Genomic DNA, 22,717 nt, shown 5'->3' on the forward strand with positions numbered 1-22,717 from the left:
GAATAACTAATGTATACTTTTAAAATGTAGTAATTAAAACAACCATGTGATAGTACTGCATACTAGAGTGGTTAAAATTGAAATTACTGTAAAATACAGGAAGCTTCATTCATTGCTGGTGGGAATGTAAAAACAAATGACTGTGGAAGAGAATTTGACAGTTTCCTCCAAAACTAATTCTAGTTTTACCACATAATCTGGTAATAGTGCTTCCCAGGATTTATCCTACTGACATTAAAAAAAAATAAACAAAACACTGCATGGGAATATTTAGAGCAATTTTTGTTCATAATCATTAATAGTTAATCAAGACGTCTTTTAGTAGATAAACAGATAAAGTGTGATATACCAATACACTTGACCCCATAGACTGCATCATGCCAGGCTTCCCTGTCCTACACCATCTGCCAGAGCTTGCTCAAATTCATGTCCATTGAGTTGGTGATGCCATCCAACTGTCTCATACTCTGTCATTGCCTTCTCCTCCTGCCTTCAATCTTTCCTAGCATTAGAGTCTTTTCTAATGAATTGGCTCTTCGCATCAGGTGGTCAAAGTATTGGAGCTTCAGCTTCAGCATCAGTCCTTCCAATAAATATTTGGGACTGATCTCCTATAGGGTTGACTGATTTGATCTCCTTGAAGACCAAGGGATTCTCAAGAGTCTTCTGCAGCACCACAGTTCAAAGCATTAATTCTTTGCACTCAGCCTTCTTTATGGTCCAACTCTCATATTCATCCACGACTAGTGGAAAAACCATGCCTTTCACTAGACGGACCTTTGTTCACAAAGTAATGTCTCTGCTTTTTAATATGCTGTCTAGGTGTGTCATAGCCTTTCTTCCAAGGAGCAAGCCTCTTTTAGTTTCAAGACTGCAGTAATCATCCACAGTAATTTTGGAGCCCAAGAAAATAAAATATGTTACTGTTTTCATTGTTTCCCCATCTATTTGCCATGAAGGGATGGGACCAGAGTCCATGCTCTTCGTTTTTTGAATGTCAAGTTTTAAGCCAGCTTTTTCACTCTCCTCTGATACTTTCAACAAGAGGCTTTTTAGCTCCTCTTCATTTTTTTGCCATAAGGGTGGTATCTCCATATCTGAGTTTATTGGCATTTCTCTCTGCAATCTTGATTCCAGCTTGTGCTTCATTCAGCCTGGTGTTTCCCATGGTATACTCTGCATATATTAAATAAACAGGAGGACAATATGCAGCCTTGACATACTCCTTTCCCAGTTTTGAACCAGTCCATTGTTCAATATCTGGTTCTAACTGTTGCTTCCTGACCTGCATACAGGTTTCTCACGAGGCAGGTAAGGTGGTCTGGTATTCCCATCTCTTAAAGAATTTTCCACAGTTTGTTGTGATGCACACAGTCAATGAAACAGAAGTAGATATTTTTCTGGGATTCTCTTTCTTTTTCTATGATCCAACAGATGTTGGCAATTTGATCTCTTGTTCCTCTGCTTTTTCTGAATCCAGCTTGAACTACTGGAAGTTCTTGGTTCATGTACAATTAAAGCCTGGCTTGGAGAATTTTGAAAATTACTTTGCTAGCCTGCAAAAGGAGTGCAATTGTGCAGTACTTTGAACATTCTTTGGCATTGCCCTTCTTTGGGATTGAAATGAAAACTGACATTTTCCAGTCCTGTGGTTCACTGTTGTGTTTTCCAAATTTGCTGGCATATTGAGGGTAGCATTTTCACAGCATCATCATTTAGTATCTAAAAGGTCAGCTGGAATTTCATCAGCTCCACTAGCTTTGTTCATAGTAATGCTTCCTAAAGCCCACTTGACTTCCACTCCAGGATGTCTGACTCAAGGTTAGTGATCACATCATCATGGTTACCTAGGTGATTAAGATCTTTTTTGTGTATAGTTCTTCTGTGTATTCTTGCCAACTCTTCTTAATATTTTCTGTGTCTCAGGTCCTCACCATTTCTGTCCTTTTTTATGCCCATCTTTGCATGAAATGTTCCCTGGATAGCTCTAATTTTCCTGAAGATATCTTGAAGAGGTCTTTCCCATTCTTCTGTTTCTTTGCATTGATCTCTTAGGAAGGCTTTCTTATCTCTCCTTCCTATTCTTTGGAACTCTGCATTCAGATGGTTATATCTTTCCCTTTCCTCCTTTGCCTTTTATTTCCCTTCCTTTCTCAGCCATATTTAAGGCCTCTTCAGACACCCATTTTGCCTTTTTTCATTTCTTTTTCTTGGGGGTGATTTATATCACCTCCTCCTGTACAATGCTATGAACCATAGTTCTTCAGGCACTCTGTATATCTGATCTAACCCCTTGAATTTATTTGTTACTTCCAAATTGGGAAATGAAAACATTAAGGCTTTGTGCTGTCACCTTGCTTATTTAACTTATATGCAGAGCACATCATGTGAAATGCCCGATTTTTATGAAGCACAAGCTGGAATCAAGATTGCATGGAGAAATATAAATAACCTCAGATATGCAGATGACACTACCCTTCTTTCACTATCATCAAGAGGTGTTTAAAACACCTCTTGATGATAGTGAAAGAAGAGAGTGAAAAAAATGGCTTAAAACTTAATGTTCAAAAAATGAAGATCATGGCATCTGGTTCCATCTCTTCAAGGCAAATAAATGGAGAAACAATGGAAATAGTGACAGACTTTATCTTCTTGGGCTCCAAAATCACTGCAGATGGTGACTGTGGACATGAAATTAAAAGATGCTTGCTCCTTGAAAGAAAAGCCATGACACACCTAGACAGCATATTAAAAAAAGGAGAAACGTTACTTTACCAACTAGGATCCATCTAGTCAAAGCTATGGTTTTTTCCAGTAGTCATGTATGGATGTGAGTTGGGCCATAAAGAATGCTGAGTGCCAAGGAATTGATGCTTGTGAACTGTGGTATTGGAGAAGACTCTTGAGAGTCCCTTGAAAGGCAAAAATTGTTCAACACTTTTGTTCAAAATTCAAGTCCCTTGAACAGTCAATCCTAAAGGAAATCGGTCCTGAGTATTCATTGGAAGGACTGATGCTGAAGCTGAAGCCCCAATACTTTGGCCACCTGATGGGAAGAAGTGACTCATTGGAAAAGACCCTGATGCTGGGAAAGATTGAAGACAGGAGGGGAAGGGGACAATAGTGGATGAGAAGATTGGACGGCATCACCAGTTCAATGGACATGAGTTTTAGCAAGCTCCAGGTGTTGGTGATGGACAGGGAAGCTTAGCGTGCTGCAGTCCATGGGGTTGCGAAAAGTCAGACACGATTGAGTGAATGAATTGAACTGAAATGAAATGAAATGAATAGAAAAACCTATAATCCCTTTTTAAAATCCAGATGCATATCAGGATTATCTTGAAATTTTTTAAAACATACACATGCTCAGGTAATGTTTTTTTTTTCTCCAGATTTCCAGATATGTAACCAGCAGTCATGTTTAAAAAAAAAAGGAACTATTTGATGATCCTTTACTTTTATCTAGTTTGTTTCACTTTTCCTATTTCATATTCAGTGGTACCATTTCATTTAGTTTATATTCTCCAATTACTCCATCTCTTCTTTTTGTTTTGATGTTCTTTCTTAAGCCTTTATCAAATGTAATAGAAAAGCTTTTAGATATATATATGTGTGTGTGTCTATTATATGTATTTTGGAAAATTTATAAATTTTTGCTTAACTAAAAATATTATGACATTTTGATTCCACTTGTTTGACTTAGTATGAATAGAATGATAGATTTTTAATTAAAAAATGGTTATGCAACAAGCAACAAAGCTTTACTGTACAGCATAGTGAGCTATAGTCAATATCTTTTAATAACCTATGATGCAAAATAATTTCTAATATATGTGATCTGTATAACTGAATCACCTTGCTGTGCACCTGAAATATTTTAAGTAAACTATACTTCAACAAAATACACAAGTGAAAAATAAAGTTAAATTTCTCTATTTTAAACTATTATAATCATTTCTAAGCATAAAACGGGGACTGGGGGGAGTTAAAGAAGCAATGTTGATATGCTTTGCTACAATAACTAAAAAAAAGTCATGGATAATAAAAAATGAATAAAATTTAAGAAAACAAGGAAATGAAAACATACTTGAGGTATACATGACAGATACATGGTCATACTTCAAAAAGCTAATAGTGATTTCGGACACACGCAGCAGTAAGTGGCAGTTTCCAACAAGCATAAGTGAGTGGTAGCTGAAGCAAGGTCTTACTTAGTGTTCTAGACAGGGAGTTTTAACCACGGGACCACAGGGGCCAGCAGGTAGGCTAAGGTCCCTAGTCTTGCCTGCCTACTCATGAGTGGATTCAGGCAAGGAGGCAGAAGATAAGTTCAGTTCAGTTCAGTTGCTCAGTCATGTTCGACTCTGCAACCTCATGAAACTCTGCATTCAGGCCTCCCTGTCCATCATCAACTCCCGGAATCCATCCAAACCCATGTCCATTGAGTCAGTGAGGCCATCCAACCATCTCATCCTCTGTCATCCCCTTCTCCTCCTGCCCTCAATCTTTCCCAGCATCAGGGTCTTTTCAAATGAGTCAACTCTGCATCAGGTGGCCAAGGTATCGGAGTTTCAGCTTCAACATCATCCTTCCAATGAACACGCAGGACTGATCTCCTTTAGGATGGATTGGTTGGATCTCCTTGCAGTCCAAGGGACTCTCAAGAGTCTTCTCCAACACCACAGTTCAAAACCATCAATTCTTGGGTGCTCAACTTTCCTTATAGTCCAACTCTCATATCCATACATGACCACTGGAAAAATCATAGCCTTGACTAGATGCACCTTTGTTGACAAAGTGATGTCTCTGCTTTTTAATATGCTGTCTAGGTTGGTTATAACTTTCCCACCAAGGAGTGTCTTTTAATTTCATGACTGCAGTCACCATCTGCAGTGATTTTGGAGCTCAGAAAAATAAAGTCAGCCACTGTTTCCACTGTTTCCCCATCTATTTGCCATGAAGTGATGAGACCAGATGCCATGATCTTAGTTTTCTGAATGTTGAGCTTTAAGCCAACTTTTTCACTCTGCTCTTTCACTTTCATCAAGAGGCTCTTAAGTTCTTCTTCACATTCTGCCATAAGGGTGGTGTCATCTGCATATCTGAGGTTATTGATATCTCTCCCAGCATTCTTGATTCCAGCTTGGGCTTCTTCCAGCCCAGCATTTCTCATGATGTACTCTGCATATAAGTTAAATAAGCAGGGTGACAATATACAGCCTTGACATAATCCTTTTCCTATTTGGAACCATCTGTAGATCCATGTCCAGTTCTAATTGTTGCTTCCTGACCTGCCTACAGGTTTCTCAAGAGGCAGGTCAGGTGGTCTGGTATTCCCATCTCTTTCAGAATTTTCCACAGCTTATTGTGATCTACACAGTCAAAGGCTTTGGCATAGTCAATAAAGCAGGAATAGAGGTGTTTCTGGAACTCTCTTGCTTTTTCAATGATCCAGCAGATGTTGGCAATTTGATCTCTTGCTCCTCTGCTGTTTCTAAAACCAGCTTCAACATCTGGAAGTTCACAGTTCACATACTGTTGAAGCCTGGCTTGGAGAATTTTGAGCATTACTTTACTAGCGTGTGAGATGAGTGCAATTGTGCGGTAGTTTGAGCATTTTTGGCATTGCCTTTCTTAGGGATTGGAATGAAAACTGATCTTTTCCAGTCCTGTGGCCACTGCTGCATTTTCCAAATTTGCTGACATATTGAGTGCAGCACTTTCACAGCATCATCTTTCAGGATTTGAAATAGCTCAACTGGAATTCCATCATCTCCACTAGCTCTGTTTGTAGTGATGCTTTCTAAGGCCCACTTGACTTCACATTCCAGGATGTCTGGGTCTAGGTTAGTGATCATGCCATCATGATTATCTGGGCCGTGAAGATAGTTTTTGTATAGTTCTTCTGTGTATTCTTGCCATCTCTTCTTAATATCTTCTGGTTCAGTTAGGTCCCTACCATTTCTGTAATTTATTGAGTCCATCTTTGTGTGAAATATTCCCTTGGTATCTCTAATTTTCTTGAAGAGATCTCTAGTCTTTCCCATTCTGTTGTTTTCCTCTATCTCTTTGCACTGATCACTGAGGAAGGCTTTCTATCTCTCCTTGCTATTCTTGGAGCTATGCTATTCAATGGATATATCATTCCTTTTCTCCTTTGCTTTTCACTTCTCTTCTTTTCACAGCTATTTGTAAGGCCTCCTCAGACAGTCATTTTGCTTTTTTGCATTTCTTTTTCTTGGGGATGATCTTGATTCCTATCTCCTGTACTATGTCACGAACCTCCATCCATAGTTCATCAGGCACTCTGTCTATCATATCTAGTCCCTTAAATGTATTTCTCATTCCACTGTATAGTCATAAGGGATTTGATTTCAGTCATACCTGAATAGTCTAGTGGTTTTCCCCATTCTTCAATTTCAGTCTTAACTTGGCAATAAGGAGTTCATGATCTGAGCCACAGTCAGCTCCCAGTTTTAATTTTGCTGACTGTATAGAGCTTCTCCATCTTTGGCTGCAAAGAATATAACCAATCTGATTTCAGTGTTGACCATCTGGTTATGTCCAGAAGGTAAAGAGGAAAGCAAAAAATTTACTGAAATGTACTTGCAGAACTTTACATGGGTGGGCTCAGAGACAGATTCATGCCTGTGGGAAGTTTAAATCCTTTATAAAGGAGCAATTTTCTGAGTCTTCATCTTCCTTCAGGACAATCACCTTGCTTTGTCCCTCCCAAGTTAACTTGTCTCAGTACCCTCTCCTGGGGTACACATGCACACCCTAGCCAAGAGTAATCTCGAAGTGAAGGCTTCTGGGAGAAGCAAGACTCATTAGGGCTTGGAGTTATCCTCTGACTTTTGACTCCAAGGAAACTTTCTGCGCATATGTAGTGTCTTCCTTATCAGACAAGGTTTTTATTTTCTTTGTCCTTACTCTGATAAGTCCCTTGAAAGTGAAAGATGCTCAGTCATGTCTGACTCTTTCTGACCCCATGGACTGCAGCATGCCAGGCTTCCCTGTCTATCACAACTCCTGAAGCTTGCTCAATCTCATGTTCATTGAGTCAGTGAAGCCATCCAACCATCTTGTCCTCTGTTACCCCCTTCTCCTTCAGGAGTGGGTTGTCATGCCCTTCTCCAGAGGATCTTCCCAACCCAAGGATCAAACCCAGGTTTTCCACATTGCAGGTGTATTTTTTACCAGCTGAGACACCAGGGAAGCCTTCATTCCCTTGAGGTAATAGACAAAGACTGGCTATTTACCCTGTTTTTGTTGGCTGTAAATTCTTCAACTGGAACCCACCTATCTCTTATCTCAAGAAATGCAAAGAGGAGGTTGGTTGATTGTAAGTTTCCAACCTGGAGCCACCTATCTATTACTCAAAAGGAAGTTTAAAAAGTAACAACATCTTAAACTAATAAGAGCAAATTAAATGGATAGGCAATTTAGAAAAAATTTGCTAGCACATTTAAGAAGTTTCAACCTTGCTAAAAAAAATTAATTAAGTTATCTTAGGACAGAGTTAAAGTTATTAGTGGGCACATATGTTTACATGTTTATACTTATATATTTAGAAAGATAGCTGTGAAGATACATTAGTGAAATGGAAACTAACAGACAATAAGAAAGTAAAAGATGCTCAACATCACTCATTATCAGAGAAATGCAAATCAAAACCACAATGAGGTACCATTACACGCCAGTCAGGATGGCTGCTATCCAAAAGTCTATAAGCAATAAATGCTGGAGAGGGTGTGGAGAAAAGGGAACCCTCTTACACTGTTGGTGGGAATGCAAATTAGTACAGCCACTATGGAAAACAGTGTGGAGATTTCTTAAAAAGCTGGAAATAGAACTGCCATATGACCCAGCAATCCCACTTCTGGGCATACACACCAAGGAAACCAGATCTGAAAGAGCCACATGCACCCCAATGTTCATCGCAGCACTGTTTATAATAGCCAGGACATGGAAGCAACCCAGATGCCCATCAGCAGACGAATGGATGAGGAAGCTGTGGTACATATACACTATGGAATACTACTCAGCCATTAAAAAGAATTCATTTGAATCAGTTCTAATGAGATGGATGAAACTGGAGCCCATTATACAGAGTGAAGTAAGCCAGAAAGATAAAGACCATTACAGTATACTAACACATATATATGGACTTTAGAAAGATGGTAACGATAACCCTATATGCAAACAGAAAAAGAGACTCAGATGTATGGAACAGACTTGTGGACTCTGGGAGAAGGAGAGGGTGGGATGTTTCAGGAGAACAGCACTGAAACATGTATATCGAGGGTGAAACGGATAACCAGCTCAGGTTGGGTACATGAGACAAGTGCTCGGGCCTGGTGCGCTGGGAGGACCCGGAGGGATCGGGTGGAGAGGGAGGTGGGAGGGGGGACTGGGATGGGGAATACATGTAAATCCATGGCTAATTCATATCAATGTATAACAAAAACTACTGTAATGATGTAAAGTAATTAGCCTCCAACTAATAAAAATTAAAAAAAAAAAAACTGTTAAAAGACTGTTAAAAGTAATCTATGCATATATAAATATATCTATTTTCTTTCTATGGAGGAAAACAGTACATCTCACTAGACCTAACTGGTTGCCTCTGGGAAAGGAAAACTGATGGCTGGTGACTGGCTTTTGACTATTCTGTGTATCTTTGTATTTTGCCATGTGCATTTATTACTTGTTGGAAAAAAATTTTTAATAAAGCTAATGGTTGCTCAGAAAAAAAAAAAAAAAAAGAAAGTAAACTGATGCTACTTCAGAAGTGCAACTTAAAAATAAAATTAAAAGTTAAAAATAATATGCAAATTGACTGAATAGCTCTCCCTAAAGACAAATTTAAGAAGGAAGCATTAAGTGCACAAAATTAAGTGTACACTGTTGGCAGAAATGTAAATTTGTGTAGCCACTGTAGAAAACAGTATGGAGGTTTCTCAAAAACTAGAAATAGTAAGAACTATCATACGACTCAACAATCCCACTTTTGGGTTCATATTTGAAAAAAAAAAACAAAAACACTAATTTGAAAAGATTCATGCACCCCAATGTTCATAGCCACAATATTTACAATCGGCAAGATATGAAATTACCCTATGTGTCCATGAAGAGATGAATGGATAAAGAGATGTAGTATGTATATACATTGAAATACTACTGAAGCATAAGAAAGCAAATTTGCCATTTGCAGCAACGTGGATGAAACTGAAGGACAGTATGCTAAGTGAAATAAGACAAAAAAAGACAAATACTATATCACTTATATCTGGAATCTAAAAAAATGCAGCAAAGTAGTAAATATAACAAAACAAAAGCAGACCTACAGAAACAGAGGATTAACTAGTGAGTACTAGGGCTAGGAGAGGGACAAACCCATATGAGTGGGGGAGAAGATGAAAACTGTTGGATGTAAGGGAAACTATAGGGATATATTGCACAACATGGAGAATATAGCCAATATTTTCTAATCACTGTAAATGGAATGTGACTTCTAACAATTGTATAAAATTAATAAATATATATATACATTTAAATGTTAAAATGTGGATATGAAGCCTTCAAAAATTTCAATAAAACTTAAAACAAGATTTATTTTAGAAGACACTGTTTATCATCACAAGAGTTATTAACACTACAATTAAATATATGCATGAAAATGAAGTACTGGTTAAATAAAATTGAGAATATTTATGAGGTAAGACTAGACTTCCCTGGTGGCTAAAATAGTAAAAGCATCTGCCTACAATGCAGGAGACCTGGGTTCGATCCCTAGGTTGGGGAGATCCCCTGGAGAAGGAAATGGCAACCCACTCCAGTATTCTTGCCTGGAAAATCCCATGGACAGAGGAGCCTGGTAGGCTGCAGTCCATGGGGTCACAAAGAGTCGGATACGACTGAGCGACTTCACTTTCGGACACTTTCAGATGAGGTAGGACACAATGCAGATAATGAATGCTACATTTGGAAGAATATTTCTCACTAGGAACACTTTTTAAGAAGTTGTTTTGAATAATGAAAATTATCAAATCATATGTAAACACACACCTCCTTATGTGTGTAAATGATATATTTATGTATATAATATAAAATGTATATATGTGTATAAATATATATATATATACTTTCCACATATGTATATGTGTTTATGCTGCTGGTGCTGCTTTGTCATGTCCGACTCTTTGAGAACTCATTGACTGTAGCCTGCCAGACTTCTCTGTCCATGGAATTTTCCAGACAAGAATACTGGAGTGGGTTGCCCTTTCCTACGCCAATGTGTGTGTGTGTGTGTAAAATGTAAATTTAATTGTATATGAATAGTTATCTATATGATATGCTTTGGTGACTATCATTGAGTATCATGGGTATTTTTAATTTTCAGAAAATTTTCACATTTCCTCAAGTATATGTACCCAGTACTCAATACTCAGAAGAAAAAAATAATTATTGTTAGACTACCAACAAAGGTCCATATAATCAAAGGTATAGTTTTTCCAGTGATCATGTATGGATGTGAGAGTTGCACCATTAGGAAAGCTGAGCACCAAACAATTGATGCTTTTCAACTGTGGCTTTGGAGAAGACTCTAGAGAGCCCCTTGGACTGCAAGGAGATCAAACCAGTCTATCCTATAGGAAATCAGTCCTGAATATTCATTGGAAGGACTTATGTTGAAGCTGAAGTGCCAATACTTTGGCTACCTGATGTGAAGAACTGACTCATTGGAAAAGACCCTGATGCTGGGAAAGATTGAACACAGGAAGAGAAGGGGATGACAGAGGATGAGATGGTTGGATGGCATCACCAACTCAATGAACATGAGTTTGAGCACGCTCCAGGAGATGGTGAAGGACAGGGAAGCCTGGCGTGCTGCAGTCCACGGGGTCACAAAGAGTCGGACAAGACTGAGTGACTGCACTGACTGACTGATTGGACTACCAATAAAGTACTAAGACAAATAATAGTTGAGCTACCTTCTATCATTTTTATGTCTCTTCAGATTAGTTCCCACATTCCACTGGGAGGAATAGCTGCCAAAGGAAATTTCTGATGAAATGCTAGAGAACTCACAGTCTTAAACTTTGGAGCCCAGCAGCGGAAACAGTTTTCTCAAAGTCCATGCGACATTCATCCCCAAAATACACTACTCATTAGCTGTGCCAAATCTGTCTCATTACAGTCTGCAAAGTCCACAGGGAAGAGACTTGATCTTTGCAAGAAAACTTCACTTCATTGCCTTCTCAGAAAACTATATAAACTCTCGCCTCTTCTCACTTCTGAGCACTTCCTGTTGCTCCAGGAAACCTAAACATGGAAAACCAAGAGACAGTTCAGGATTCTTAATGGTTTGCAACTTTCTTTCTGCCTTTTCAGTCTTTCACAATTGCCCCTCATAGGTTTCTAAAATTTCTTATTAAAATAGGTTAAGCATTAACACACATTTCTAGAAAGCTGGAAGATTTGTGCAACCTGTTCTGGCAATGAAAAAATATTTCAAAGATTTTTAAGGTGGCATTTTTTAAAATTCCTTTTGCCAATTTATATTACAAAATTTCTCTTAATAACTTGCTGCATGTCTCTATTTGAGCTAACTCCATCATCAGTTGCTGAGGCTACCTCTAGTTTACAATTCAGTAAATTCAAGCTCATAAACCTAAATCTCTGTGTTTTGGATCATCATGGGTAATATGCAGAGGAAACCTGGGCACATAAGTCAGAACTTGAAATCTTTCCTGTTATGGATACTCATGACTATGAATCTCTTAGTGGGGTTTTGTTTTGTTTTTTCCTTCTCAATATAAGCTGGAGAAAAATTAAATCCACTAAATATAATTATCTTCTTTTCTAGTAACATATCATCTTCTATTATATGAAAAATCTCTTTGTTCCTTTCTCTTTTGGTTATTTAAAGTTCTTGTAGCTTGCTGAATTTTGATTTTACTAAATTTTGTATGACTATTTCCACATTTGATGACTTAGTGACCAAGAACTCACTCATATACTCCACCTTTGAAGGACCTACCCTACCCTGAATGACTGTCTGGAGAGGATCCAGCTCTACGTAAGTGACAGAAATATTTTTCTACAGTTAGAACAAAGTTTATAATAATATTAAACATTTTGGTGGCCTTTTTATATCAATGAAGTATATTTCATTCCTTTAAGCATACCAAGAGACATGTAACATGCTGCTTTTAATAGGTAGCATTCAGATTAAATTCTTGAGAAAAAGATTTGAGAACTGTGAGTTGATGAGGTTAAACAAGGAGGGATGAATCAAGGAAAAATGAATCACTTTATGGCTTTTTTAAAAGTAAATAATTGGATTTAGAGGTTCCAGGTTTTATCTAAACAACAAGAAATCCTTGATTAAACTGAGCAATTCAATGAATCATCTAGAAGCTTCTGCAATATTTAAACACTTTGTACATTCCTCTCCACCTATTATCTTAACAAAAATTCAGGTCTTTTGAAATTGTGCAGTAAGATAACATGATAAATCAAACTCTGACGAGCATGTAGCCTAGTTTTTCTCAATGGCACATTAAATATATGGTGAATAAGGAAATGGCTGAGTTTCCATAGCATATCTTAGGAGTTTGACTGAACAGATTCCCATTGCATGATATAAACAAAATTTATGCAAGCTAAATCTTGAGATATAAAGGCAGGGTTATCTACAACTCAGGAACTGCAAATCTCAGGTTACAAGCTCAATGGGGGCCCTCCAACCCAACTGCAAGTACACTGAGAAGCAGATACTTACTTAACTTTCTTTCTGGGAGTGATCTAGAATATGCATTACAAATCTTAGGTTTGGGAGTACTATTAAATGGAACTTTTTTTTAATAAACTATTTATCTATCTCTGTTTAATCTTAGAAAAATCTTTACTCTCCTTTTTAAGTAAATTTAATGGTTTAAATAAAATTTAGCCTTATGAATTAGATGAGACAGGGAAAGAACTATTTGAAGGGCTAAATGAAAAGCTTGCACTGAATCGTAGTTTACAGAGCACAGATATAAACCAGATATAAAAACAAACAAAAATATTTCCAGGGTATTTGGTTCTGGAAAATTAAATCCTAGAATAATGTCTTCTTTCTTTTTCTTATCATTTAAGGAAATTAATTGTTTTGTATTTCTAGAGTATGATAACACATTTACAGGAGACTTGGAAAATACAGAATAAGATTACATACAGTTCCTAGAGTAATGTCTTGAAATTGAGATACTGAATTTTAAAACAGATATTGCCAAATATCATCCCAAATGAATACAGGAAAGGAGTATTTTTGTAAGAAATGTATAAATTAATGCACATAAGTATTGGAAAGCATAAACTGACACAAAGAAGGGTGTTTTTCCACTTTCTAATCATGTTCTTTTTCAGTCTATCTTTTCTGACTCTAAAGTCTTGTTCACATTATGAATGGCTGAATGTTACAAAGTAAAGAAACTGCCTCTGAGTGGATCTGGAGGACAAAGCAGGAGGATTTATGAACAGCTTTTAATTTAAGCGAACACAGAATTTCCTAGCAAAAGGGCTGTTGTCCTGAAGGACCGTGGAGTATGCTCTCTAATTTGGCAGAAAGTTCATCAGTGGTCGCATATAAGCAGAGGAGGGCTGTAATTTACAACATTGAGATACCAATATCACTTGATTTAAAGGACAGGCTTGGTGATCATTCCAGTCCTAGGATGGAATTGCATCCTAATTTAAACTGGATAGCAAAAAGTGATTTGCAACCATCCCGATTCAACCAAATGTCTACACCCCCAAAAAATAGGAGCTACTAGTAGCAATTGTCTCTGGATGTAATAAATGCATCACTTTCACTTGATGGGTGGTAGAGTATAATAAAAAAGAATTTAAGTAACTCTTAAAGATAATTTAACTTGCCAGTTTTGGTCAATAACTTTTCTTTGTTATGATATCATAATTTGCAGGTTGAGCACAAATATGCTTCTCAAAATTATTAGGTTCTCATCAGTGTGATGCACACACTTTTCTGAGAATATACAACAAAGTATTTCCTTCAACCTAAGAGATACCTGAGGAAAAAATACAGAATCTAAATGCTGAATTATTCTCACCCAGAGCACCAGAGTTCTTAGATTTGACATTCAAAAGGTATTTACAATTCAAATTCATAGATTTTAGATCTATATGTAGATTACTTAAAGAAAAGTTGGGCATTTTACACATTTACCAATTATTTTAAAATAAGATATATGTGTATAGCATTAATTTTTTACTTTGCAGTTGTATAAATATTTTCATCTATAATTGAGAGCAGAGGAGAAGAGTGCGACAGAGGATGAGATGGTTGGATAGCATCACCAATTCAATGGACATGAGTTTGAGCAAATTCTGGGAGATAGTGAATGTCAGGGAAGCCTGTCATGCTGCCATCCATGGTGTCACAAAGAGTGGGACACGACTTAAGAACTGAACAATGGATTTCTTATTTTATCTATAGGGTAATCTTAAATGTTATCATCTAAATTTACTACAAATGAAAAGTGAAGATTAGACAATGTAGGGACAGAACCAGATACACAAAATTAATTTTTGTCATGGGTTGATGCTGCTGTCCACTTGCTAATTCCTCTCTAACTCTTTGGAACCCTATAGACTGCAGCATTTCAGGTTACCCTGTGCTTCACTATCTCCCAGAGTTTGCTCAAATTCATGTCCTCTGACTCACTGATATTATCTAACCATCTCATCCTCTCCACCCACTTTTTTGTTTTTGCTTTCAATCTTTCCCAGCATCAGGGTCTTTTGCAATGAGTCAGCTTTTCCCATAAGGTAGTAAAAGTATTGGAGCTTCATCTTCAGCATAAATCCTTCCAATGAATATTCAGGGTTGATTTCCTTTAGTATTGATTGATTTGCTCTCCTTGCAGTTTAAGGGACTTTCAAGAGTCTTCTTCAGCACCACATTTGGAAAGGATCAATTCATTGGCGCTTAGCCTTCTTTATGGTCCAACTCTCATATACGTACATGACTCCTGGAAAAACCATAGCTTTGACTACATGAACTTTTGCCTGCAAAGTGAGGTCTGTGCTTTTAAAAATGCTTTCTAGGTTTGTCATAGCTTTCCTTTCAAGGAACAAGCATCTTTTGGTTTTATGACTGTGGTCAATCTGCAGTGATTTTGGAAACCAAGAAAATAAACTTTGTCACTAACTCTAACTTTTCCTCTTTTATTTGCCATGAAGTACTTGACTGGAAGACATCATCTTAGTATTTTAAATGTTCAGTTTTAACCCACCTTTTTCACTCTCCTCTTTCAACCTTATCTAGAAGCTTTTTATTCCTCTTTATTTTCTGCCACTAGAGTGGTATCAGCTGAGATTGTTGATATTTCTCCCAGCAATCTTGATTCCAGCTTGTGATTCATCCAGTCCTGCATTTCACATGATATGCTATGTATAAAAGTTAAATAAACAGAGTGACAATGTATAGCCTTGATGTACTCCCTTCCCAGTTTTGAACCAGTTAATTGTTCCATGTAAAGTTCTAATTATTACTTTTTGACCTGCGTTCAGGCTTCTCAGGAGAAGATAAGGTGGCCTGATATCCCCATCTCCTTAAGAATTTTCCAGTTTATTGTAATCCACACGGTCAAAGACTTTAGCATAGTCAATGAAACAAAAGTGAATGTTTTCCTGGAATTCCCTTGCTTTTTCCTATGATTCAATGGATGTTGGCAATTCGATCTCTGGTTCCTCTACCTTTCTAAACCCAACTTGTACATCTGCAAGTTTTCCAGTCACATACTATTGAGGCCTAGCATGAAGAATTTTGAGCATAACCTTTGCTGTTGTTCAGTTGTTCAGGCATGTCTGACTCTTCACAACCTCATGAACTATAGCACTCAGACCTCCCTGTCCTTCCCTACCTTCCAGGGTTTGCTCAGATCCATGTCCATTGAGTTGATGATGCTGTACAATCACCTCATCCTCTGTCATCCCCTTCTCCGCCTGCCTTCAACCTTTCCCAGCATCAGGGTCTTTTCTAATGAGTCAGCTCTTCTCATAAGTTGCCCAAAGTATTGGGGTTTCAGCTTCAGCATCAGTCCTTCCAATGAATATTCAGGGCTGATTTCCTTTAGGATTTATTATTTGATCTCTTTACAGTCCAAGGGACTCTCAAGAGTCTTCTTCAACACTATGGTTCAAAAGCATCAATTCTTCAGTGCTCTATTTCCTTTATGGTTCAACTCTCACATCTGTACATGACTACTGGAAAAACCATAGCTTTGACTGTACAGATGTTTGTCAGCAAAGTGATGTCTCTGTTTTTTAATACACTATCTAGGTTTGTCATAGCTTTCCTTCCAAGGAGCAAGGGTCTTTTTAACTTGACGACTGCAGTCACCATCCCTAGTGATTTTGGAGCCCAAGAAAATAAAGTGTGTCACTGTTTCCCTGCTCTCCCCATCTATTTTCCCTGAAGTGATGGAAACAGACGCCATGATCTTAATTATTTGAATGTTGAGTTTTAAGTCAGCTTTTTCACTTCCCTCTTTCACCTTAATCAAAAGGCTCTTTAGTTCCTCTTCCCTTTCTGCCATAAGGGTGGTGGCATCTCCATATCTGAGATTTTTTACATTTCTCCTGTCTTTCTTGCTTCCAGCTTGAGTTTCATCCAGTCCAGCATTCCACATGATGTACTCTGCATACAAGTTAAATAAGCAGGATGATAACATACAGCCTTGACATACTCCTTTCCCAGTACTGAGCTAGTTCATTGTTATATGTTTGGTTCTAACTGTTACTTCTTGACCTGCATGCAGGTTTCTCAAGAGGCATGTAAAATGGTCTGGTATTCCCTTTACAAATTTTCCACAGTTTGTTGTTATCCACACCATCAAAGACTTTAGCATAGTCAATGGAGCAGATATTTCTCTGGAATTCTTTTGCTTTTTCTGTGATCCAATGGATGTTGGCAACTTGGTCTCTGATTCCTCTGTCTTTTCAATCCACCTTGCACATCTGATAGTTCTTGGTTCACATGCTAGTGAAGCCTAGCTTGAAGGATTTTGAGAATTAACTTGCTAGCATGTGAAATGAGTGCAATTGTGCAGTAGCTCGAACATTCTTTGGCACTGCCCTTCTTTAGGTTTGGAATGAAAACTGACCTTTTACAGTCCTCTGGGCATTTCTGAGTTGTCCAAATTTACTGGCATATTGAGTGCAGCCCTTTAATTGTATCATCTTTTAGGATTTGAAACAGCTTTGCTGGAATTCCGTCACCTCCAATAGCTTTGTTGGTAGTAATGCTTCTTAAGTCCTTCTTGACTTCAAACTCCAGGATATCTGGCGCTAGGTGAGTGACCACACCATCATGGTTATCCCAGTCTTTAAGTCCTTTTTTTTTTTTTTTTTTTTTTGATAGTTCTTCTATGTATTCTGGCCACCACTTCTTAATCTCTTCTACCTCTGTTAGGTCCTTACAATTTCTGTCCTTTATCATGCCCATCCTTGCATGAGATGTCCCTTGATATCTCCAATTTTCTTGAAGAGATCTCTAGTCATTCCCATTCTATTGTTTTCCTCTACTCTTCTGCACTGTTCATTGAAGAAAGTCTTCTTATCTCCCCTTCCTTTTCTATGGAATTCTGTATTCAGTTGTGTATATCTCTCCCTTTCTCCTTTGACTTTCAAATCTCTTCTTTACTCAGCTATTTTTGTAAGACTCCTCAGACAACCACTGTAACATTTCTTTGTAGGATGATTTTGGTTACTGCCTCCTGTGTAATGTTATAAACCTCCATATCCATGGTTCTTCAGGCACTCTGTCTACCAGATCTAATCCCTTGAATCCTTTGTCACATCTACTGAATAATCATAAGGGATTTTATTTAGGTCATACTTGAAAGGCCTAGTGATTTTCCCAACTTTCTTCAGTGTAAGCCTGAAATTTGCAATAAGGAGCTCATGATCTGAGCAACAGTCAGCTCAAGGTCTTGTTTTTGCTAACTATGTAGAGCTTCTCCATCACTGGCTGCAAAGAATATAATCAATCTCATTTTGATATTGACCGACCAGTGATGTCCATGTGTAGAATCATCTTTTGTGCTGTTGGAACATCTCTTGTGCTCTTGAAAAATTATGTTTGCTATGTATGCTTTATTTTGTCAAGTTTGCCCTTGACAAAACACTGTTAGCCTTTATCCTGTTTCATTTTGTACTCCAAGGCCAAACTTGCCTGTTATTCCAGGTATCTTTTGACTTCCTTTTTGCCTTCCAGTCCCTTATGGTGAAATGACATCTTTTTTGTGTTAGTTCTAAAAGATCTCGTAGGCCTTCATAGAACTGTTCAGCTTCAGCTTCTTCAACATCAGTGGCTGGGGAAAAGACTTAGATTACTGTGATGTTGACTGGTTTGCCTTGGAAACAAACCAAGATCATTCTGTCATTTTTGAGATTGCCCCCAAGTACTGCATTTTAGACTCCTTTGTTGATTATGATGGCTATTCCATTTCTTATAAGGGATTCTTGCCCACAGCAGTAGATATATTGGTCATGTGAATTAAATTCTCCCAGCTCATTTTAGTTCACTGATACCTAAGATATCAATGTTTACTCTTGCCATCTCCTGCTTGACCACTTCAAATTTACCTTGATTCATGGATCTGACACTCCAGGTTCCTGTGCAATATTGTTTTTTATAGCATTGAACTTTACTCTCACCACTAGACACAGTCATAACTGAGCACTGTTTCTGCTTTGGCCTAGCCTTTTCATTCTTTCTGGAGCTGTTAGTAATTGCCCACCTCTCTTCTCCAGTGATCCTTCCACCTTGAGGCTCATCTTCTGGTGTCATATCTTTTGCCTTTCTTAATATTGATGAGGTTCTTGTGACATGACTATTGGAATTTTTTGCATTCCCTACCCCAGTGGACCACTTGTTTGTCAGAACTCTCCTCTCTGATGCATCCTTCTTAGGTGGCCCTGCATGGCATGGCTCATAGTTTCATTGAGTTATGCAAGCCTCTTCACCACTACAAGGCTGTGATCCATGAAGAAAACATCATGGTTAGGAGAAATCGATTCATTTGATTCCAAATTTTGTTTTACTGTATGTCTATCATATCCTTTCAGAAAAAAATATCCTTTATAAAGTGACAGAATCACTTCAGGAATTTTCTAATTATTCTCATTTTTACTAAATCAAAACAAAGTAATATAATCTGTGTGCAGAAGAAATTCACATTTAGCCTCATTACGTTACCCCATAATGAGATTGCAGATAATAAATTTAATCAAATGGGGTTGTTCTCTAACAACTTATACTTTTTAATGTGCAGTTAAGAAGATAATACCAGTTTCCTGACATAGGAAGAAGTCTTTGGAGTTGCCTATGTTATTGCTTGAAATATAGGGCGAGGTAGGAAAAAAAAAAAAGAAATACAGCAGCAGAGAATGTTTAAAAGATTTAGAAATGAATGTGAATGGAGAGCAAAGAGAGATATTTGATTTTGTAAAGCAATATATAACTTCCTCTCTGTTTATAGTGCCCTAGTACAAGAGAAAAGAAAAGAAAAAAACAGAAATGTGGGAGTTGTGAAAACAGTTAAATCACTATTAATGTTTAAGCTTTTCCATAAACTAGATAAAATTTTTTTCTTTAGATGCACAGTTTAATAGTATTCATTATTTGGAAATTGAACAGCCACAGAAAAATATGGACAGTTGAAATGATAATAAAATCATACACAGTGTCAGGAAAATATATGATATCTGGCACCAAAGATTTTAAAATTAGCAAGAAAATAAAGTAAAAAATGAGAAAAACAGAGTTTACCTTCTTAAAAATCAGCAGTTTAGATTATAATAATTAAGATGATATTCTCTTGATTATGACTAATTTTCACCGGTCACACTAATGATTCAGTTCAGTTCAGTTGCTCAATCGTGTCTTTGCAACCCCATGGACGGCAGCACTCCAGGCCTCCCTGTCCATCACTAACTTCTGGAGCCTGCTCTAACTCATGTCCATTGAGTCGGTATTGCCATCCATTAATGATTACCTATAGTTAAAAATTTAACTATACACATTTAACAATTCACATTTTGGGCACACTTTACTTGATGGCCAGCATAAACATCTATTTGTTGCTCTGGGCTATAAGAACACAGAATGAATTGAGGCTGCTTGGTACAAAAATCCCTGCCACCAACATCATGTATGACTGTGGGAATATTACTTCTAAATCTGCCATTAGTGAAAGGGGGTTTTATAGTTTCTCACATCTAAGGTCTACTGTGAAGCTTGATGAGTCAATAGATATGAAGCACAAGGCACAAACTGTTCAGAATACCATTATAATTATCTCAATAGTGTTATTTTTCTGTGCAATTGACTCAAATTCTCATATTTTTGGTATATTTAGAAGGAACATAGACTAATTTGATCAATTTAACTTTCAAACTTGTTGATAAACTATATCTCACCTTGACATATTTAACTCCAAGCACATGAAAACTCGTACTTAACTTTCAAAACTTTTGTTGTGGAATTTTTCCTTTATCATCCCCAGAAGTTATATAGAACACAGTCAATGAATTTTTCTTAATTATGAATTACTGGGAAAGATATTCCAGTTTCCAAAAACAATAGGTCAGTTGTTCAATATATATGTCTTTGTGTCAGTCCTGAATCCTAACTACTAATGCTACATGCTAATACTAATCATAATCCTAATGCTAATTATTCATCATCTTAAATGAAAGTTAATTTTCAAAAAATAAAAATAATTCTGTAACAGTGAATGCCTCTTGTATGAGATGATCCTTTCACATCTGGGTTTGAGAGAGTAATTTCCATTGCCCACTTTACTTCCTCTATTCAATTTTGTCTGCAATATAGATGAACTGACACCAAGAAAACACTTATAGACATTGACTTGCAACCCAATGGTAAATTACTTATATTTGTGGGTAAGTCAGACACACACTGTGAACAGCCAGTCCTGAGCTGTTTTGAAAATGGTGCTGATAATTGTTAACAATAAAGATATACTGAATAAGGATAGCATTAAAGGTAGTATTTAAACACACAGAGATGCACACACATATGCAAGAGACCAGGTTATGTTTAACTACTGTATATCATGGTGTGCATCCTTAAGTGTTATGTATATCACTGTTGTATGATATTATCTGCTGATGTCATCTTGTCCAATGATTTAAAGAATTATTGATTTAAAATAATTTTACTTAAAACCCTTCTAGAACAGACTAGTTCCTAAGTATCAAAATAGCAAAGTAATATGAAGAAAAGTATGTTAAATGTTTCCTTCCAACTTTTAGAAATATACAAAGTAATAAACTTTTAGAAATTTACTTCTTAACAAACAATCTGTATGCTGTGTTAATTCCTTGTAAATATCATGGTTTTATTTGAAAGAGTCTAGGTCACAGCAGTGCCCTCATGGGATCAATGGAAGAGTACAACACATCCTCTACAGACTTTACCTTCATGGGGCTGTTCAATAGAAAGGAAACATCAGGCCTGCTTTTTGCCATCATCTCTATTATCTTTTTTACTGCACTGATGGCCAACGGGGTCATGATATTTCTGATCCGCACTGATTCGCACCTCCACACTCCCATGTACTTCCTACTTAGCCACCTCTCCTTCATTGACATGATGTACATCTCTACCATTGTGCCCAAGATGTTGGTAGATTACCTACTGGATCAGAGGACCATCACCTTTGTGGGATGCACAGCTCAACACTTCCTCTACCTCACTCTTGTGGGAGCTGAGTTCTTCCTGTTGGGTCTCATGGCCTATGACCGCTATGTGGCCATCTGCAACCCGCTCCGCTATCCAATCCTAATGAGCCGCCGTGTTTGCTGGATGATTATAGCAGGTTCCTGGTTTGGGGGCTCTTTAGATGGCTTTCTTCTAACTCCCATAACCATGAGTTTCCCCTTCTGCAACTCTCGGGAGATTAACCACTTCTTCTGTGAGGCACCTGCCGTCCTGAAATTGGCTTGTGCAGACACAGCTCTCTATGAGACAGTGATGTATGTGTGTTGTGTCTTGATGCTGCTGATTCCTTTCTCTGTGGTGATTGCCTCCTATGCTCAAATCCTGACCACAGTCCACCGCATGAGCTCAGTGGAAGGGAGAAAGAAGGCATTTGCCACCTGTTCATCTCACATGACAGTGGTGACCTTGTTTTATGGGGCTGCCATGTACACGTACATGCTGCCACACTCTTACCACAGGCCAGAACAAGACAAAGTCTTCTCTGTGTTCTACACCATCCTCACACCCATGCTGAATCCACTCATCTACAGTTTGAGAAACAAAGATGTGACTGGAGCTATGAAGAGGGTACTGGGCAGGTTCAAGGGTACACAGAGAGTGTCGGGGGATGCTTTTTGACACTTGACTCCTTCCTATGCAAATGGTGAACGGGAGCCTCTTTGACCAATGTGGCCATGCTCAGTGAAAGATTAAACTGGAGGATGGGTTCAAATATGCAGAAAAAAAATCCTTATAAAAAGTGTGTCTTCTTGGTCTCCTTTCTTCATCTTCCTTTCCTCCTGCCCTATTCATACGTATTCAAAATAAATGCTCCGTGATTTCCAGAAACACAAACTAAAATTGCAATTTTACCTTTCAGAGGTAAAATAAATTGCATGAAATTTTACATAGCAT

The 22,717-nt window shown here is 37.6% G+C and overlaps 1 protein-coding gene across 1 annotated transcript; it reads left to right on the plus strand.

Moving 5' to 3' along the window:
• Positions 1-21,484: 21,484 nt before the first annotated feature.
• OR2T1 (olfactory receptor family 2 subfamily T member 1) lies at positions 21,485-22,441 on the plus strand. The gene has a single exon (XM_020911871.2). It carries the CDS (start codon positions 21,485-21,487, stop codon positions 22,439-22,441), a length of 957 nt encoding a protein of 318 aa, XP_020767530.2.
• The last annotated feature ends 276 nt before the right edge of the window (positions 22,442-22,717 follow it).

This window comes from Odocoileus virginianus, chromosome 3, assembly GCF_023699985.2.
Source record: "Odocoileus virginianus isolate 20LAN1187 ecotype Illinois chromosome 3, Ovbor_1.2, whole genome shotgun sequence".
NCBI lineage: Eukaryota > Metazoa > Chordata > Mammalia > Artiodactyla > Cervidae > Odocoileus > Odocoileus virginianus.

Excerpts from the sequence above, each read along its gene's own strand:
- OR2T1 (XM_020911871.2), top strand. The coding sequence starts at position 21,485 with ATGGAAGAGTACAACACATCCTCTACAGACTTTACCTTCATGGGGCTG.